At 39.3% G+C, this 17,778-nt stretch overlaps 1 protein-coding gene across 3 annotated transcripts in view; it reads right to left on the bottom strand.

Moving 5' to 3' along the window:
- LOC106873240 (RING-type E3 ubiquitin-protein ligase PPIL2) overlaps positions 1-17,778 on the bottom strand; it is a 105,634-nt gene that overhangs the window by 24,329 nt on the left and 63,527 nt on the right. For all 3 annotated transcript variants that reach the window (XM_052976763.1, XM_014920512.2, XM_014920513.2), the window contains exons 13-16: positions 16,760-16,849; positions 8,913-8,946; positions 6,562-6,679; positions 715-771 (exon numbers count right to left, since the gene is read on the bottom strand). In XM_052976763.1, coding sequence (XP_052832723.1) covers positions 715-771; positions 6,562-6,679; positions 8,913-8,946; positions 16,760-16,849 — 299 coding nt within the window. The remainder of the gene's footprint in view (positions 1-714; positions 772-6,561; positions 6,680-8,912; positions 8,947-16,759; positions 16,850-17,778) is intronic.

Here is a 17,778-nt window from a genome sequence, read left to right as displayed (position 1 = left end):
AGGAACTCAGCTACTTTGCCTCCGTGAGGCCCAATGCTTAACAAGAACTCAGCTACTTTGCCTCCATGAGGCCCAACACTCAAAAGGAACTCAGCTACTTTGCCTCCGTGAGGCCCAATGCTTAACAAGAACTCAGCTACTTTGCCTCCATGAGGCCCAACACTCGAAAGGAACTCAGCAACTTTGTCTCCGGTGTTCTTTACATGCCACCAGCACAGGTGCCAGTTACCATGACTATGATTTCACTTGACTTGATGGGTCCTCTCAGAACTATAATTATTATATTCAATTTTCTTTTTAACCCTTTAGCATTCAGCTTATTCTATTAAATGTAAAACCTATTTATTCACATTGTTTTCAATTAATCATGCATTACTTTGATGTTTGAGATTTTGATGATGTGATTGTTTATTTTTAGAACATTGTAGGGTAGGTGTGAGAGGTCAGATCTTGCTGATTGAAACATAGAACAGGTAGAATATTTTGGTCAGATATGGCCAGTTTAAATGCTTAAGGGTTAAATGTTTCTTAAGCCATGCATTGTTATAGTCGGCCAGGATTGATGAGATATTGGAACAATTGAGTAATTGGTTTGTGTACTAATGGTGTTCCATAAAGTATTGTCTACATTTTATTTTTACAAATAATTCTCAGTAGCCCAGGTTGTTGCAGTGTGAATAAACAAAAATTAAGAAATCAGTGTGCCGATCTTACTTGCCAAATACTGAATGTTTGTTGTCAAGGTGGCCACATGAACGGAATGTTATGAAGCTGCAAAAGAAACACATATATATATATATATATATCATTATTTAACATCACACATGCACATATTACAACTTGACAGGCATAATTATATAGACAAATAAGGGCTTGTATCTCACCTGTGATTTCACTACACTTCGTTTGTTCATAGCTTACATTGGATTCAATGTCTGAACAAGGCCATTTCTTTGAAGAGACTTGGGACCTATCTTCTTCCTTACTTACTGAAACCTTCATCTTTACTAAGTTTACCTTGAAGCCTTTCAATTCTAAGATTAGCTTCTTTGCTTGGAATTTTCTCTCTAACTCCACTATAGATTCGTTTACAAGAACTAGGTTAACATGTAAGAAATCTCATGGACAGCCAATCTTAAACTCCTCCGTGATGGTTTGTAGTACTATGATGAATAGAAGTAGGCTGAGGACTAAGCCTTGATGGACTCCTACCTTCATGTTAAATTCATCATTGAAATCATGGTTGACTCTCACCTTATTGCATTTTTTACATAGCTTATACAACCCTCACAAACCAATCATTTACACCTAGTTTCCTTAGTGACCGAACATAGTTCATTGTCAAACACCTTTCCCAAGTCAATATATGCCAGGAAGAGTAGTTTAGCCTTGCTAAGATGAATGGTACCTCATCTACTCATAAAACTACACTGCATTTCATCTAGAATCACTCTGCTATAGATCAATTTTGCTATTGCTCTCGCTCTCTCTCTCTGTGACTTTCACATCTAGATCCAGCAATTTGATTCCTCTAAATTTCTCCTGTAGAAGATAATGAGACACTGCTATATCAGTCATTGGGTATGACACATTCCTGTATCACTTGATTAACTATTTGGGTGGTAATCAGATATTTTAAGTGTCACAGCAATTATCCTTGATAGACCAGTAGCTTTTGCTCTCTTTATGTGCTCGATCACTTTATTTATAATGCTGCTGTCAACCTGAATTGCTGGACCCTCTGTGGGGTCAACATGAGGTAGTCTCTCTTTAACCCATGCTTTCTCCATAGTCAGCAACCCCTCATAATAACACTTCCATGCCATTTTCTTGTCTTCTACATCAATGGCAAATGGGCCTTCATTCTGAATACACATCCCAACAATGATATCTCAATTTTCTCTAACACTGTCTCACAATCCTGAACACTTGATGCCTCTGATCCTCACATTGCAGGACATGAACATATGCCATCCTTTCTGCTTCACCCTTAGCCAACTATACCTGTTGCCTAGCTGCCCTTCTGGCCATTTGGTAATGCTTTTTATTACCATCTTTTTTTCAGGTTTTACAAGCTTGTTTCTAAGCTTTTACTGCCCTACCAAATGTATTGCTCTTCAATCAAATTGTCTTTGGTTCGGTTGGGACTTTCCTCCAACTACACATCTCATTTGTAGCCCTAAACAGGTAATTTTGTAAAAATTCTCATATGCCATCTCTGCTACAAGTATTTAAATCTTTTTTTTCTTGTAGCCATAAGAGTCCATTAATATTTCTATAAATCTATGACTAGCAGTGGAATTTTTTAGACTTTTTGCCAAAATAAATGAATTACTGCAGAATGACGGACCTGATAATATAATTATGGATTTCGAAAAAGCAGCCCATAACGGATTTCTGGAATCATTTCCTGGGTTGAATTTGGCATGCTGCTTGTTTCATTTAGGACAAAATGTGAACAAGCATGTTGTGCAAGAAGGACTAAAATGCAGATTTCAAGAAGACAACAGTTTTCGTCTAAAAATGTGGTATTTTGCCAGTTAATGATGTTGTAGATGGATATGAACAACATGTAGATGATGATGATATTCCACAGTCAGTTGTATCCTATTTTGAAAATAATTATATAGGACCACCTAGAGGAAGAGGACAGAGGAGGTGACACCTTGAACCTCCATATGGAATATTTGGGATTGATGTATGACAGGGATTGCTCATACTACAAATAGTTTAGAAGCCTGTCATAGTGTGCTGAAAAACACAGTGAATATTAATCATCCAAATATTTGGAAACTTATTGATGTGATTAAATGTGAAGAAAGGGTTTGCCAGGACCAAATTCCACAAGTTTATGCAAGGAGAAGAACCAAACTAAAAGAAAAAATACAGAGATATAAACCTACATATAAAAACTTTCATGGAGAAATATGATCCAAGGCAAAAAATTATTTTTCTAAAGGCAATTGAACACAATCTTAAATTTTAAGTAAAAATAAATATGTAACACAGCAAATCTTAAAATAAATGTTTTTTTAATTCAGATATTCATTCTTCCATTTTCCCTATGATCTTGATGAATTGACTGGGGACAAATTAAATGACAACAAATTGACTAGATACAGGACCATTAGGTGGTCTGAGGATGGTGAGGGAGATATGCTGGAACAGCCACTCTGACTTAAGGGGCTCGACAGTGAGCAGGGATATGTTCCAGGGGCCAAAAACACCAGAGGTCTCCACTGCTGCTACAGACTTAACCATGAATCTGTCAGAGAGCAACCGATATCTTGACAGTCTGCTTTTCTCAGCCTGATGCACAGTGGAGCCTGGGCTAGTAGCTGAACACATCAAGTTGTCACTAGAGAAGATGTCACAGCATGTGACATCCCAGATGAGGGGCCTACTGCCACAGAACAGGAAAACTGTCATATTGTCAGGCCTTTTACCATCCCCTCAGTCTAGTTCAGCAGGCTCAAGCTGGGAAGGGAAGCCAGGGGCATCTAGGCCATGCTTTTGATTTTGTTAAGGGTAGCATGATGTGGAAGGTGGCCAGTAATATGATGGTATGACAGTGGGTGGAGACCAAAAGAATCCACAGTGGGTCTGCAGTGGCATTCATGAGGCTCACAGATCTGGAGGCCAAGCCTCAGGAAAATGCTGATGCACAGACTGTCACTATCAAGCTGAGTGCCAGTTGTGAGCGATGGCACTGCATGAAGCCAATCTCCACTGCGAGGCTCAGAGGCTGAGCAGAAACATGCTACATGGTGCTGGTCAAGTTGGTACACTAACTCATCCCATTTCTTTTGAGAGGACTAGACATCCACAAAGGGCAGAGGGGGATGGATGTCAGCAAAGTGCAAGCCAATCTGGCTCTATGTCATGGAGGCTACCTCACATTCCTCAATCACTAATGATTCAGGTGTGGAGAACCCTGTTAATGAGAAGCCAGCATGGTCAGTGAGACCAGAGATCAAAGGCCAAAGTCACCAAATTTGATGGGCAAGGTGGCCTGTTGCCATCCAGTGCCACTGAACCTAATGTACCCTACTCATTTCTTCAGTGGCCCATTGGATAGAGGCATTGAGATCTGTGAGGAGAGATACATGGCTGTAGCAAAGGGCACTGTGGAAGTTAAGCAATAACTTTGGCAAAACAAAGCAGTTCCTTAACAGGAACAGTGCTTGGTGGGTGGTGATCACATACAGTCTGTCCATCAATCTTTCAAGCTGGTGAAGCTTAGACCTGAGGGTGGAGTGAATGGCAGATGGGAGGTGAAGTAGTAAACATATGTCTGAGATGAGGACACAAAACCTTCTGTGTCATAAGTGATGTTCACAACCTCCAACTCAAATGACTTTATCTTAAAGCCAATGCTCGCTAGAGCAGAACCTGAACAACTAATAGGAGATTGTGACAGACACTCTCTACAAGCCCACCTATTGTCACATCATCCATGTACTAGATGGTGAAAGGAGCCGTGATGCTCCAAGCAATGCCATCCACCTCAAGAGTGAACAGGAGGAGGCTCAATGGATCACTGTTGAGTGCCAGTCAAAAATGATATGACCTCATCTGTGGTGATGAGCATGCTCAGAGCCTTGTACAGCAGGTAGGCAGACAAGGTATGGCTGAAGCAGGCCTGAACCAAGTGGTCATGGTGCAGACAGCTGTAAGTGTTTTTCATGTCAAGCTTGACAATGAGATGCTTGGAATCGCTGAGGAGTCATTGAAAAAATAACTAGCAGCATGAGTAGCTCCCTCGCACTCGCTGGCTATGCCAGCCCCCAACTGTATGAGGCTGAGTCCCTCACCCTAGTTTAGGTGTGACGGAACTGCAACTAACTTTGGATGTGAGTCTCTAGAAGACATTGCCCACAGTGATGGAGCATAAGAGGTCTAGGGGATAAGGGACAGAGGTACCTCATGGCTTTTTACATACACAATATATTAATTAACAATAGTCAAATTAACTAAAAACCACAAAATATACCTCACCATTTTTTAATCCTGGTTGTTCCAATTGGGTAGTATGACTGACACTAGTCAGATTTATCCACTCCACCCATGTTTATTATATGAAATATTTACTATAGGCTTTCCATCAACACCAACACTTGGCTGTTCATTGATAGATAAAAATAAAATTTGTCTTTTATCCTTGTACAATATGACTAACAAATTTTCTTTTTGCATCCGGAGACTGTCCCATCATCATTTAACATGTTTTCTATGCTGGCATAGGTTGGATGGTTTGACTGAGATCTGGTAAGCTGGGGAGCTGCACCTGGTTCAAATCTATCTGACAAGGTTTCTACAGCTGAATGCCAACCGCTCCAAGGGTATAGTGGGTGCTCTTTACATGCCACTGGCATGGGAGCCATTGACGTGACACTAGCATTGGCCATGACTACGATTGCACTTGGCTTGGCAGGTTTACACAAGCACAGTATATCAGCAAAAGGTGTTGATCACCTGTTACTGCCACTGTGAGGCCCAATGCTTAAACGGTGCTTTTTATGTGCCAGTCAGACGGCACTAGCATCAGTCACAACTATGGTTTCACTCGGCTTGAGAGGTCTTTTCAAGCACAGCATATCAGCCAATGTTTGAAGAGTACATTTTATGTGCCAGTTACATGACACTGGCATCGGCCACGATTATGATCTTATATCAATCATCATCATCATCTCTTTTACTTGTTTCAGTCATTTGACTGCGGCCATGCTGGAGCACCACCTTTAAAAAAGTAAAAGGCTCACCACCACCCCCTGCCAGAGCCTCGTAGAGCTTTAGGTGTTTTCGCTCAATAAACACTTACAACGCTCAGTCTGGGAATCGAAACCGTAATCCTACGACCACGAGTCCGCTGCCCTAACCACTGGGCCATTGCTCCTCCATCGTTTAACATCCACTTTCCATTTTGGCATGGGTTGGATGGTTTGACATGGAGCTGGTTAACAGAGAGCTGTCCAGACTCCAACTGTCTGCTGTAACCCTTTCTAATGCCAACCACTTAACAGAGTGTGCTGGGTGCTTTTTATGTGCTATTGGCACAGGTGCATTTATGCAACACCAGCACAGGTATTTTTTATGTGGCACCAGCACCTGAAAGGAGAAGCCTGTATGTGTGGAAGACAGCGATTTTACTTAGCTTGATGTGTCTTACCAAGTACAGCAAATCGCAACATCTCCCAGTCCTTTGTCATTTCCTCAGTGGGGCCTAGAAAGAAGTAAATTTAAGTGCAAGTGGTGGTATGTATGCATATATGTGCATGCATGTGTGTGTGATGATTGTAAGATTGTGGTTTCAATTCCCAAACAAAGCAGTGTGTTGCATTCATTGCACAAAGCACTTCATTTTACATTGCTCCAGTCCACTCAGTTGTGAATGAGAGACCCTGTGACAGGGTTAAATGTGGTTTTGATCACTTATAGCCATGGGAACTGGATAACCAGCACTATGAGTCCAATGACTCAACACAGGAGACTTATTTTACTTTAGATATGTGTGTGTGTGTGTGTGTGTGTGTTTAAACACACTCTTTTGTATCAACTTACAATTGGGACTTGTTCGTGTTTGGACCAGAATTTGCCATACTCAGTACCCCACGGCCTGAGTGTGTTAGGTTAGGCTTAAACTCATCTTTGAAAGGTTTTTCCCAAATAGAATTTCCACCTGAGAAGAAAGCAAAAAGAATGAAATGATAGGAAATAAAATATAGAAAAACAAATTTGATGACAAAAGTCAGTAGAAAATAGAAGAACGAAGAACATAAAAGAAAAAGAGATTGGTTTGATACTAAAACCGTTTTGTTACCATATTTCTGTTGAAATACACTGCCAGTGTTTCAATTCATTTTGAAAATAATGAAAAATTAATCAAAATGACATTGTCATTATTATTCTGTTGTTTGAAACATAAATTAACATGAAATTTTGATGAAAGATTTTACTTTAGATCACTTTAAAATGGGATATTTGTATGACAGAACCAAGGGCTGTCACAGTATCAAAGGGGTTAATTGATTAATTCATATGATGTTTGGTGTATTATATAACTGTCCTCACTGTTAAAAGCTGAAGAGCTTGTGGCCAATGCATTATTTAAATCTAAGACCAGTAAACCCTAGTAGACAGACAATAACTATCCATTATATACAGGTGCAGGATGGCTATGTGGTTAAGAAGTTTGCTTCCCAATCACATGATTTTGGGTTCAGTCCCATTGAGTAACACCTAGGGCAGGTCTCTTCTACTATAGCCCAAGGTTGACCAAAACCATGTGAATGGATTTAGTAGATGCAGACTGAAGCCTACTGTATATATGTGTGTGTCTCTTTGTTTTGTCTCTTTGTTTTGATATTGTGTGATTGTGGTAAATGAATGTCATTCATTTCCTGGCTATGGGAAATATTACCTTGCTTAGAAACAGGTGAGAGTGGGCAATAGGAAGGGCATCAGGTTGTAAAACATCTGCCTCAATAAACTCTGTCTGACACATAAAGCATGGGAAAATGAATTTTAAAATGATGATGTGATAAAGTTGTGATAATTTACCAAGATTATTGGGATCTAAAATGAACAGTTAACGCTATCAGACATTATTAGTTATACAATGTGTGGTAATGTGTATTAATATCTAAATAAAGTGATGAAATAGCAGAGACATTAGAGTGTAGTATAGAATGCCGTTTGATATTAGCTCTGAGTCTATGTGTACTGAGTTCCAATCCCTCTGACAGTAACCTAGCCTTTCATTCTTTTTGGTTTGATAAATAAAGTATTAGTCCAGAGCCATAGATTGATGGAATTGCTAGAGAATTGGATGAGATGTGCTGCAATAACTGTTCTACATCTCTGCATTCTAACAAGAACATCTGTAATGACAGTGATGCCAAACTGAATCAGCTCCACTCTTCTCTTGGGTAATATTGGTAACAGAATGAGACAAGTGGGTGCAGCTGTTTGGATGTTGATGATTTGGCATTGATTGAACATTCAACTGATTTTGGCAACAATACTTGTTGGTGCTGGAGACACATACACATAAAGAAATATAAACACACACACAGAAAAAGAGAGAAAAGTTACATTATAATGTATTAATTGAACATGGCTGATGTAAACACTTTCCTTCTCATTATATACATAGAGAAATATACTTATACACATGAAAAGAGAAAGAGAGAGAGAGGGGTGAGAGGGGGGAGGGAAGTGAGAGAGAGAGAGAGAGAGAGAGAGGAGAAAACAAGAGAAAATTAAAATGTCTGATATCAAATAAGTCATCATTGAGTGAGCAACATCAAATTGGCTGTGCCAAAATGTCTGCTACTCCTCCTGGTAATGTGGAGAGGAGAGACTAGTATGCAGGGCTGGGCAACTGCTGGTTTTCCAACAAGAAAATGTTGCCTAGCCCTGCACCAAGAAAGGAACTTTTCAGTACAGCTACACAGATAGTCTACAACAAATGAAAAAGGAACATTGTTAATATTTGTAAACATTTAACTTCTGTTTAAATTACACTGCAAATATCAACCAGAACAAGTTTAAATGGTTGCTTTAGCTACTAGAATTTAATAGTCATGCACATTTCCCAACATATTTGTGGAGTTAGTTGATACTTCTTACAATTCTTCATAAACATGTGGATGGTAGACTTAATCCAATCCTTTCTCAGTTTAACAAATAATGTAGTCCTTGGGTGTTTTCAGTGGAATCTGTTCCATTATAGGCAAAAATAACTTCCTTCCTATAAACAAAACATGGAGGCTTTCATAAAGGTCATGAACACTGCACTTCTTACTCTGATGAAGCCAAACAACACCTCCAACACATAAATCCTTGCACACATGTAAGTATAGAAGGGAAGGGAATATATACAAGATAACACATTATAGAAACAAACAAACCTTTCCCAGTTCCATCTGGATCTCCTCCTTGAATCTGTAAAATATAACAAATAATTGATGCAATTGGTAATTGTCTGTCAGATATATATATATATATATATATATATCTATATATATATATATATCAACTATGCAGCATTGAACTTTTCAATTACTACAATAAATTCTTACTTTACAATTAATCTATAATTAAATATTTTTTATCTTATAAGTAGTAGTACTAAGTATAGCTTAATCATTGTTATGACATGTTTATTTTTCAAAAGAATATTTTAAACATAGATAAATTACATCACAAGCATCCTTCATTTTTAAAGACCATAGATTTGCCTCCAAAGAGGTTGCAGGCCTGGGAAGGTTTATGTGGAAAACCAGCAGTTGTAATTGTAGAGGGACTCTTCTTTCCACACTACTCATGCTGTCCAAGAGAAGGGCAAGGGTTGAAACAGCTTGGCATTAGTGTTGTCTTAGGAATTTCCAGAATGAAACGATATATATATATATACACACTAGCAGTATAGCCCGGCATTGCCCGGGATTAAGCTAGGATTTTTAAGTGATCAAGTGCTTTATTTCAAGCCAAAATAAGTAACATCGACATCAGATTTGAGCGAAATCCGTTTAAATTGATTTGGCTGAAAATGGTCTGCTGGCAATTTGATTGGGAAATCTCATTAGGAATTAGTTTATCGATTATTTTCACTCCTTGACTGTTTTTTTTTAAAGTTGCATTAGAGATCTGCATAGGAGAAGGTTGATCTGAAGGTTTGCATTGGAGATCTGGATTGGAGTAACTTAGGAAAATTTACCAGCAAATAAGGGGCCTGTCACTTCTTGGTTAACTCTATGAGCAACTTAGCCAATCACTGATATCAGATGAGTGAGCATTGTTGTTGGAGAAGTCAGCATTGTCCAATAAAAAAGAGGAAGAGTCTATCAGTCATGTTGCCATGATCCGGCCAATGCTTCCGGATCACTGTTTATAACCACATCGGCTGCAATGAAGACTTGTCTATAAAACTTTGCTATAGACAACATTGCATGTTCTGCCCTGAAGAGCATACACAAAAAGAGCGTTTCTACTACCCACACAGGAGCAGGCCACCTAAAGTTGCGCATGTGAAAAGCATGGCTCCCCCAAATGGATGCCTGCCACCGGTGTGCTGAAATCCTTGGAATTTCACTCCCCACACACATTGATCTTTTCACCATCTATTTTTCAATGTATGGGAAAAATACAGAGATTAAGAATATGGATAAATTTTTTTTTTTTAATCTCAAATTCACCATGAAAAACTCCAGCTAAATTTTTAGATAACACTCGCACGATTTTCACTAAGAAAAAATAAATCGGATTTTTTTAGTGGAATCAACTATCCTGGCCTGCTAATATGCTACAAAACTCTTTATGTGGTCCGAAAAACGGGTTGGGGTGTGGTGGAAGTCTCGGAAAGTTTAAATCACATCGGCCTTTTCCGTAAAAAGTGTTGGAGGGAAAGAGGGAACCGGCGTCATAAAAGTGAAAGAGATAGAGAGAGCGCGATTTCTTTTGAAGTTGGCATGTGTGTGTGTAATGTTGCTGGTGTGTGTATGTGTGTGAGAGGGAGAAAGAGAGAAAGAAAGAAAGAGAGAGAAAGAAAGAAAGAAAGAAAGAAAGAGAGAGAGATAACTGAAATTATTTTTTATTTCCTTTTTATAGTGAGTATGCGAGACAGAAAGTGTGGTGAAACTCTTTTGTTAGTGTGAGACAGACAGGGTATGTATGTATGTATGTATGTATGTATGTGTATATGTGTGTATGTGTGTGTGGGGGGGGGGTGCATGTATGTATGTATGTATGTATGCATGCATGCATACACCTCGGACTTGAACCTCGGAACTCCTCATAGGACATCCCATCTGGTATGTCTGTAAGCAAATTCCTGACAGACGAAACAAGTGGGGATGGTAAGCTGGACAATGCAATGTGCAGTTTGACCAGTGGCTGGTGAGTACTGGTAGCAATAAAGTAGGACTCCAGTTGCAAAAACTACATTTTCGCTTCACCATGGAATTGAGGGAGCAGAAAATTGCTCATTTTATAAAGGAAGAAAAAATCGTGATGTACCATCCGAGCATGATCGTTGGCAGAGCAGCTGTCTGGCTTCTGTGCCAGTGGCACATAAATAGCACCATCTGAGCGTGATCGTTATCAGTGTCGCCTTCCTGGCACTTGTGCCGGATGGCACGTGAAAAGACATTTGAGCGAGGTCGTTGCCAGTGCTTCTGGACTGGCTCCTGTGCAGGTGGTACGTAAAATACACCATTTTGAGCGTGGCTGTTGCCAGTACCACCTGACTGGCATTCATGCCAGTAGCACGTAAAAGCACCCACTACACTCTCAGAGTGTTTGGCGTTAGGAAGGGCATCCAGCTGTAGAAACTCTGCCAAATCAGATTGGAGCCTGGTGTAGCCATCTGGTTCACCAGTCCTCAGTCAAATCGTCCAATCCATGCTAGCATGGAAAGCAGACGTTAAACGATGATGATGATGATGATGACAGGAGCCGGTGTTAGCATTTGGCCTCGACAGTATATGTTCACCAATCCTGCTCTCTCGGACATTTCTTTGTTTTCAGTTAACCATTCTGCTATCAAGACTTATAGTCAAATATCTCTTACTCTCGATTTGTCACTCCATAGTATATTCCAGTGGATTTTCGTTATTGCTGACTTACCACATCCACTTTTGGGTGTAGATTTTCTTCACCATTATTCACTCCCGGTGGATGTCAGGGGACGTCAACATTTGGATAGAACCGTCTTCATCACTGCCTCCGGAAAGGATACTACCCTTCCTGCTGTGAGTCCTTCATTCTTTGTAGCCACTGCTGGAAACACGTATCTACAGTTACTTGCTTCATTTCCTGGATTAACGAATTTGACATCCCAGCTAACCAAGCCAGTTCATTCTACTAGGTATTTTATAATGACTAAAGGACCTCCTGTATTTTCCAGACCTGATCGTTTGTCTCCAGAAAAGCTGCAGATTGCCAGAGCTGAATTCGAGAATATGCTCCGGCTTGGCCTCATTCATCCTTCCAAGAGCCCATGGGCCACGCCTCTGCAATTAGTAAAGAAAGGCACCGTCGATTTTCATCCTTGTGGTGACTTTAGAAGGCTTAATACTGTCACGGTTCCAGATTGCTATCCGATTCTACGTTTTCCAGGACTTTTCTTCTGCCCTACATAGATGCAAATTTTTTTCCAAAATCGACCTAGCATCAAATACCTGTTAACTCAGAAGATATACCCAAGACAGCAGTAACAACACCTTTTGGAGCATTTGAATTTTTATCCATGCCTTTTGGTCTTCGTAATGCAGCAAGCACATTCCAGAGATTTACTGATGAGGTCGTTTGTGGCTTACTTTTTGTTTTCACATATGTACATGATCTCCCAATTGCTAGCATCGCTCAAGATCATCATATTTAGCATTTGACACAGTTGTTCCGTTTGCGTTCTTTTAGTGTGAAGATCAATCTGTCTAAGCGTGAGTGTGGATCTTCCAGCTTGGAATATTTGGGACACCTCATAGATGCTGATGGCATTCACCCGGTTCCTTCTAAAGTTGAAGCCATCAAACATTTGTCACCTCCTGTGTCTTTAAAACAGTCAAGAACATTTCTGGGTCTAATTAATTTCTACAGAAGATTCATTTCCAACTATGTGGAAAAGTTGTCTCCTTTGACCCAGCTTTTAAAATGACAGCTGACTAAAAATGCTAATATTTCATTGTCTCCTACTGTTTTGCAAGCTTTCAAAGAGGTGAAGACCAAGCTAGCCAACGCATCCTTTTTGGCTCATCCTGCTCCTGATGCCAGTCTGTCTCACAGTTGATGCTTCTGATTTAGCTGTGGGTGATGTGTTGTGGCAAACTGTAAATGGACAAACTCATCCACTGGCTTTCTTTTCTCGCCAGTTAAAACCTTTTGAATTGCATTACAACATTTTCAGTAAAGAACTTTTAGCTATTTATCTTGCAGTGAAGAACTTCGTTCACCTTCTCGAGGGTAGGGAGTGCACAGTTTCCACCAATCATGAACTGTTAATGTTTGCACTGTTTACCAAAATGGCCAGTACTCGTCCAGAGAGACCAGGCACTTGGATTATATCTCACAGTTCACCAGTGACATTTTCCACGTTGCGGGTACAGACAGCATTCCTGAATATGCCCTGTCTCACCTCCCAGTTTGTTCTTTGTCCTCTGCCTCAACTGATCTGGCTGCAGACCAACCTTCCTTGGACTCTTTGGACATGACTTCACCATAGTTTTCCTGTTGCAAATTCGAGCACCTGCCTCTTCTATCATCTGAAGGGACTGTTCTTTCTGATGTTTCCACCAGATCACCCTGACCCCCTGGTCCCCGAGCATTATCGTTGTCCTATTTTCGAAGCCTTGTACTTGCTATCACATCCAGGCATTTCAGCCATGTTTAAGCTTATTTCGAGCTCCTTTGGGGCACTTCCAGCCACCAGCCAGATTCCAGGTTCCAGCACATTCATAATGACATTCATATCATTCATATCGACATTGTTGGACCATGGACTATCAGTTGCGGGTTCACGTATATCCTGACCTACATTGACAGATTCTCCAAATGGCCTGAAGCCATTCCTCTAGCGGACATTTCTGCAGTTTCTGTTGCCAGAGAACTCATTTCAGGTTGGATCTCTTATTTTGGAGCACCTTCCAGCATCACAACTGAGTGTGGTTGCCAGTTTGAAGCTAGTCTCTTTAATGAACTATCACAATTACTAGGAATACAGCATATTCACACCACAAGCTACCACCCTGCTGTGAACAAAATGGTAGAACGTTTCCATAGGCAGCTAAAAGCTGCGATTCATGCTGCTCCTGAACCCCACCGTTGGTTGGAATTCCTTCCTATTGTTCTACTAGGCTACCGTTCAGCCATCAAAACAGATTGGAATACTCTTCTGCCAAACTCTTGAATGGCACCACTTTGGCACTACCTGACCAAATGTTAGCAACTGTTGATGTACAGATTGCTGACCCAACATCGTATATCACTCAACTTAGATCCTTCGGTGCAGACCTACCTCCAATGTTGCCCAGACAACAGTCTGTACCTTCTGTGGTTCCTTCTGACATATCCACATGAATGTATGTGTTTATTCGGAATGATTCCGTTAAAGGTTCATTGATGCCACCTTATTCGGGTCCTTGCTGTGTACTTAAGCACACAGAAAAACTGTTTACTGTGGACATGAATGGAAAAGCTATAACTGTTTCTGTCGACAGAGTTAAAAAAGCATTCACCGAAACAGACACACCTATCTTTCCACAGACATTTTCATGCCCACCACCACAACAGGCACCTACACCCAACAAAACAAACAAATTGCAAAGAAACCCCACACCAACCTCAACACGTTCAGGCAGAAAAGACTATCAAAAACAATTTTTAAATGACTTTCTGCTTCACTTTAAGTGTTATGGTGACACTCATGTGTTTTCCAGTTTCACATTCTTGTTACAAAAACAAAAAAAGAGAAAAAAACACACAGACATTTATATGTATGTCCACACTACACACACTGTTGTTTACCATTTGTATGCCTGTTGCATTTACTTTTGTTCTTTGTACATGCAGATTTTTTTCTCAATGTTCATTCTTTTTCACATTTCTCCCACTGTTGCCTCTTTGCCATCTCTCAGCGTTTGTATTCCCTTAAATTTCCGTCCACCGTTTATTAGTTCCGACTTTGAGTCTTGTAGGTGGGGGGCATGTAGACAGTTACCTCCCTTGAAACCAGTTGTCTCATCCATTGGCCACTGGATGGCGCATGCTGTGGTGTTGCATTGTAGGAGAATTAAATCTAGAGCTTTTTGACGGCGCAACTAAAGCAATTAGACGTATTTTCTTCCTGCTGTGATTCCAAGTGATGTAACAGTCAAACATCTCTTATGTATATGAATATGAACACACAAAAACTGCTTTTATCTCTCTTAATACAAATACTGTAATTTGCATGCAGTGTACATATTAAAATGAGTTACAGCCACATTTGCAAATTTTTATCTTTTTATTCTTGCATTTAGAGAATGTCTGCCTTCTACATTTCAGCTTTCTTTGTTAGGAGAAAAAGTTCCTAAAAAGGGTGACCCCAAGAAATGAATAGACACCTACAATAACAGGTACAAATGAAAATATATAGAGTTTCTCATTAGTTCTCCACAGATGCTCTCCTTTTACCCAATTTTTAACAAGATATTCACATCTACTGGTAGCTGGTCTCTACTTTTATTTTCAGTTCCATACAACAATGTCTGGCTTGTTATTTTCAGTTCCATACAATGTCTGGCTTGTTGTGTTTACACACAGTTGCTGTTTTTATTAGAATGTTCCAACAGTGTTATTGTTTATAAAGATCTAGATACTTTCTGGTTCTAGTACACTTTCAGTGTAGCTCCCATGACAATTCTCCTTGAGGAACAGCATTGCAGAGAGTTTTAGTGATGTCATGTCTCTTGGGAAAGAAGTATCTTGTGTATATTTGGGATGGTTGCTAGTTATGGGTAAAAGCTTCCACATTGATATGGAAAAACTGACATTTACTAAGCACAATAGGGAGGTGTAGAGGCATCCTCATCTCTCTTGTTGATCAGGGGTTTTGTAGCTGTCTCTTGTTCTTGGACAGCGGAGGCATAGCTTACTAAGTGAGATGTAATATACTTATTGCCGGTCCAGGAGATGCTACTACTCCTGCCAAGGCTTTTGGTATTACCTGACTTGCAGGATATGTATCCATGTATAACTTTCTGCTGGAATGATAAGCATTTCTCCAAATTTCTGTCTAAATAGCTAGTCCAGTCACTTTTAGTTCATAGGGAACAGCTGTGCACACATAGTACCTGCTCAGGAATTCTCTGCCTAATCTCATGATGTTATTGTCTTTACTATTGAGTATACATGTAACATACTCGTTTCTCTTTTTACTGTTCAGTAGAGGTTGTCTAAGTGTGTGGCACTCAAAGGTCATCTAGACTGATATTATGCTTCTGCCTCCAGCCTTCCATTTAACATAGATTCTGTCAGTACCACTGTTGATGTGGAAATAACCAATCATTGTTAATATCTTCCCAGTCCTGATGCCTTAGTTGTAAATTTCTTGATGTGTCTAATATCCCAAATGTAGGCACTGGCACTGTGAAAGCATGGTGGGATGTGGTTTTATTGAATGTACACAACTCTGACTGCCATATCTTCCAAAATCTGCTTTACTCACAACGAATATATGCAATTGTCATTAATTCCAAAATATTTTTGGCTTTTATTACTGATGATAGGGAAGGTAGACAGACCAGTAATATCCATATTCCTTGCCTAGTTAACAATCTTTTCTCGTTTGATAACTAAATATGAACACTTTGCATGTGTGTGCATATATCTAAACATGCACACATACATACATATATATACAATAAAAAATTTAAGTCAACATGACTATATTTTGTTTCCCGGTATCTAGATTATCAGATTAAAAAACAAATTATAACCAGATTTTATCCTGATGGAGTAGGAATTATTATAGAGAAAATTGGTGAGTGTGCAATGCTCATCCAACCTATCTAGACTATACACCAATACCAGTGAGAAAATTTATTCTCTAAACAAAGTCATGATATTTGTTCTGCAGTGAAATACTGACACTCCCTTGTTACTCTTCCCATAGGATTTAAAGTAAACTAATTACTGATTGCTGTTGGAAACTGGTAACCAATGGTGTCACTATTGTTGACCAATTGTGATAAAAACTAAATAAAAAAAATAAAGAACTTACCATAAAATTGCGAATTGACCGATGGAAGATGGTATTTTTATAGTAACCATTGGAACAGAGTTTTATGAAGTTGTCACAGGTCTTTGGTACCTAAAAATGGTAAATAATTTAATATTGAAAAAATGCATTGACGAGGGAGCCTCTAATTGGTTGTTTGACCTACTAAAAATAGCAGTCAAATCTCTCTTAAATAACATGATAGTATTTTTAGAAAAAACAGGAAGGACATATTAGATAATGTAGTCTAGATACATTATGTCTGAGAGAAAGAATAATCATGACTAGAAAACTGTTGGTCAAGAGTCTGATGAAACAGAACTGACCTGGGGTCAAACAATAAGAAAGAAGACATATATACATTATGGCCGAATAAAATATAGAACACATTAAATAATGTAGCGTTAGTTACACTATGTCAGAATAAAAGAGAAGATGGCTGCAATTAGGATATCTTTGGTCATGGGTCTGCTGGATCAGAGATAAATTAGAAATAAAAAAACCGATATTGAATGAAACCATTCTTCTATTTAGACTAAAGTTGGTTTTTAACCTTGAAATTTCACAAAAAAATGTTGTGAAGATAATTCTCCTTCAAATAACAGCCATCCTAAAAAGAGAGACAAGCTGGATATCATGGCATGGGTTCCCTCCATACAGAAAAAAAGACAGCCTTTGATCATAGATCTTCTCATTCAAAGCTGACCTGTGGTTAAACATTAACAACAACAACTCAACAGTCACTGCCCTACTGAAATCTCCTTCCTGGTTATTTAACAAAAACAGATCTTCAAAGGGATTTACAACATAGCCTTCTTTGCCCAAATTATCCCAAAGCATGAGCGGAATGACATAATGAGAGTGTTGAGAGTGGGATCATAGTCCTAACTGTGTAGTTCAAATGTCTATTTTACAGTCATTTGGTTCGAATATGATCCTCTGAGTGAAATTTGGTGTCTTCTACCATAGTCATAAATTGACCAACCCTTTATAAGAAAACTGTGCAGAAGCCCATTATGTGT

This window comes from Octopus bimaculoides, chromosome 25 (assembly GCF_001194135.2).
Source record: "Octopus bimaculoides isolate UCB-OBI-ISO-001 chromosome 25, ASM119413v2, whole genome shotgun sequence".
NCBI lineage: Eukaryota > Metazoa > Mollusca > Cephalopoda > Octopoda > Octopodidae > Octopus > Octopus bimaculoides.
The sequence above is the reverse complement of the archived record's forward strand: the minus strand, read 5'-3'. Positions and strand labels throughout refer to the sequence as shown.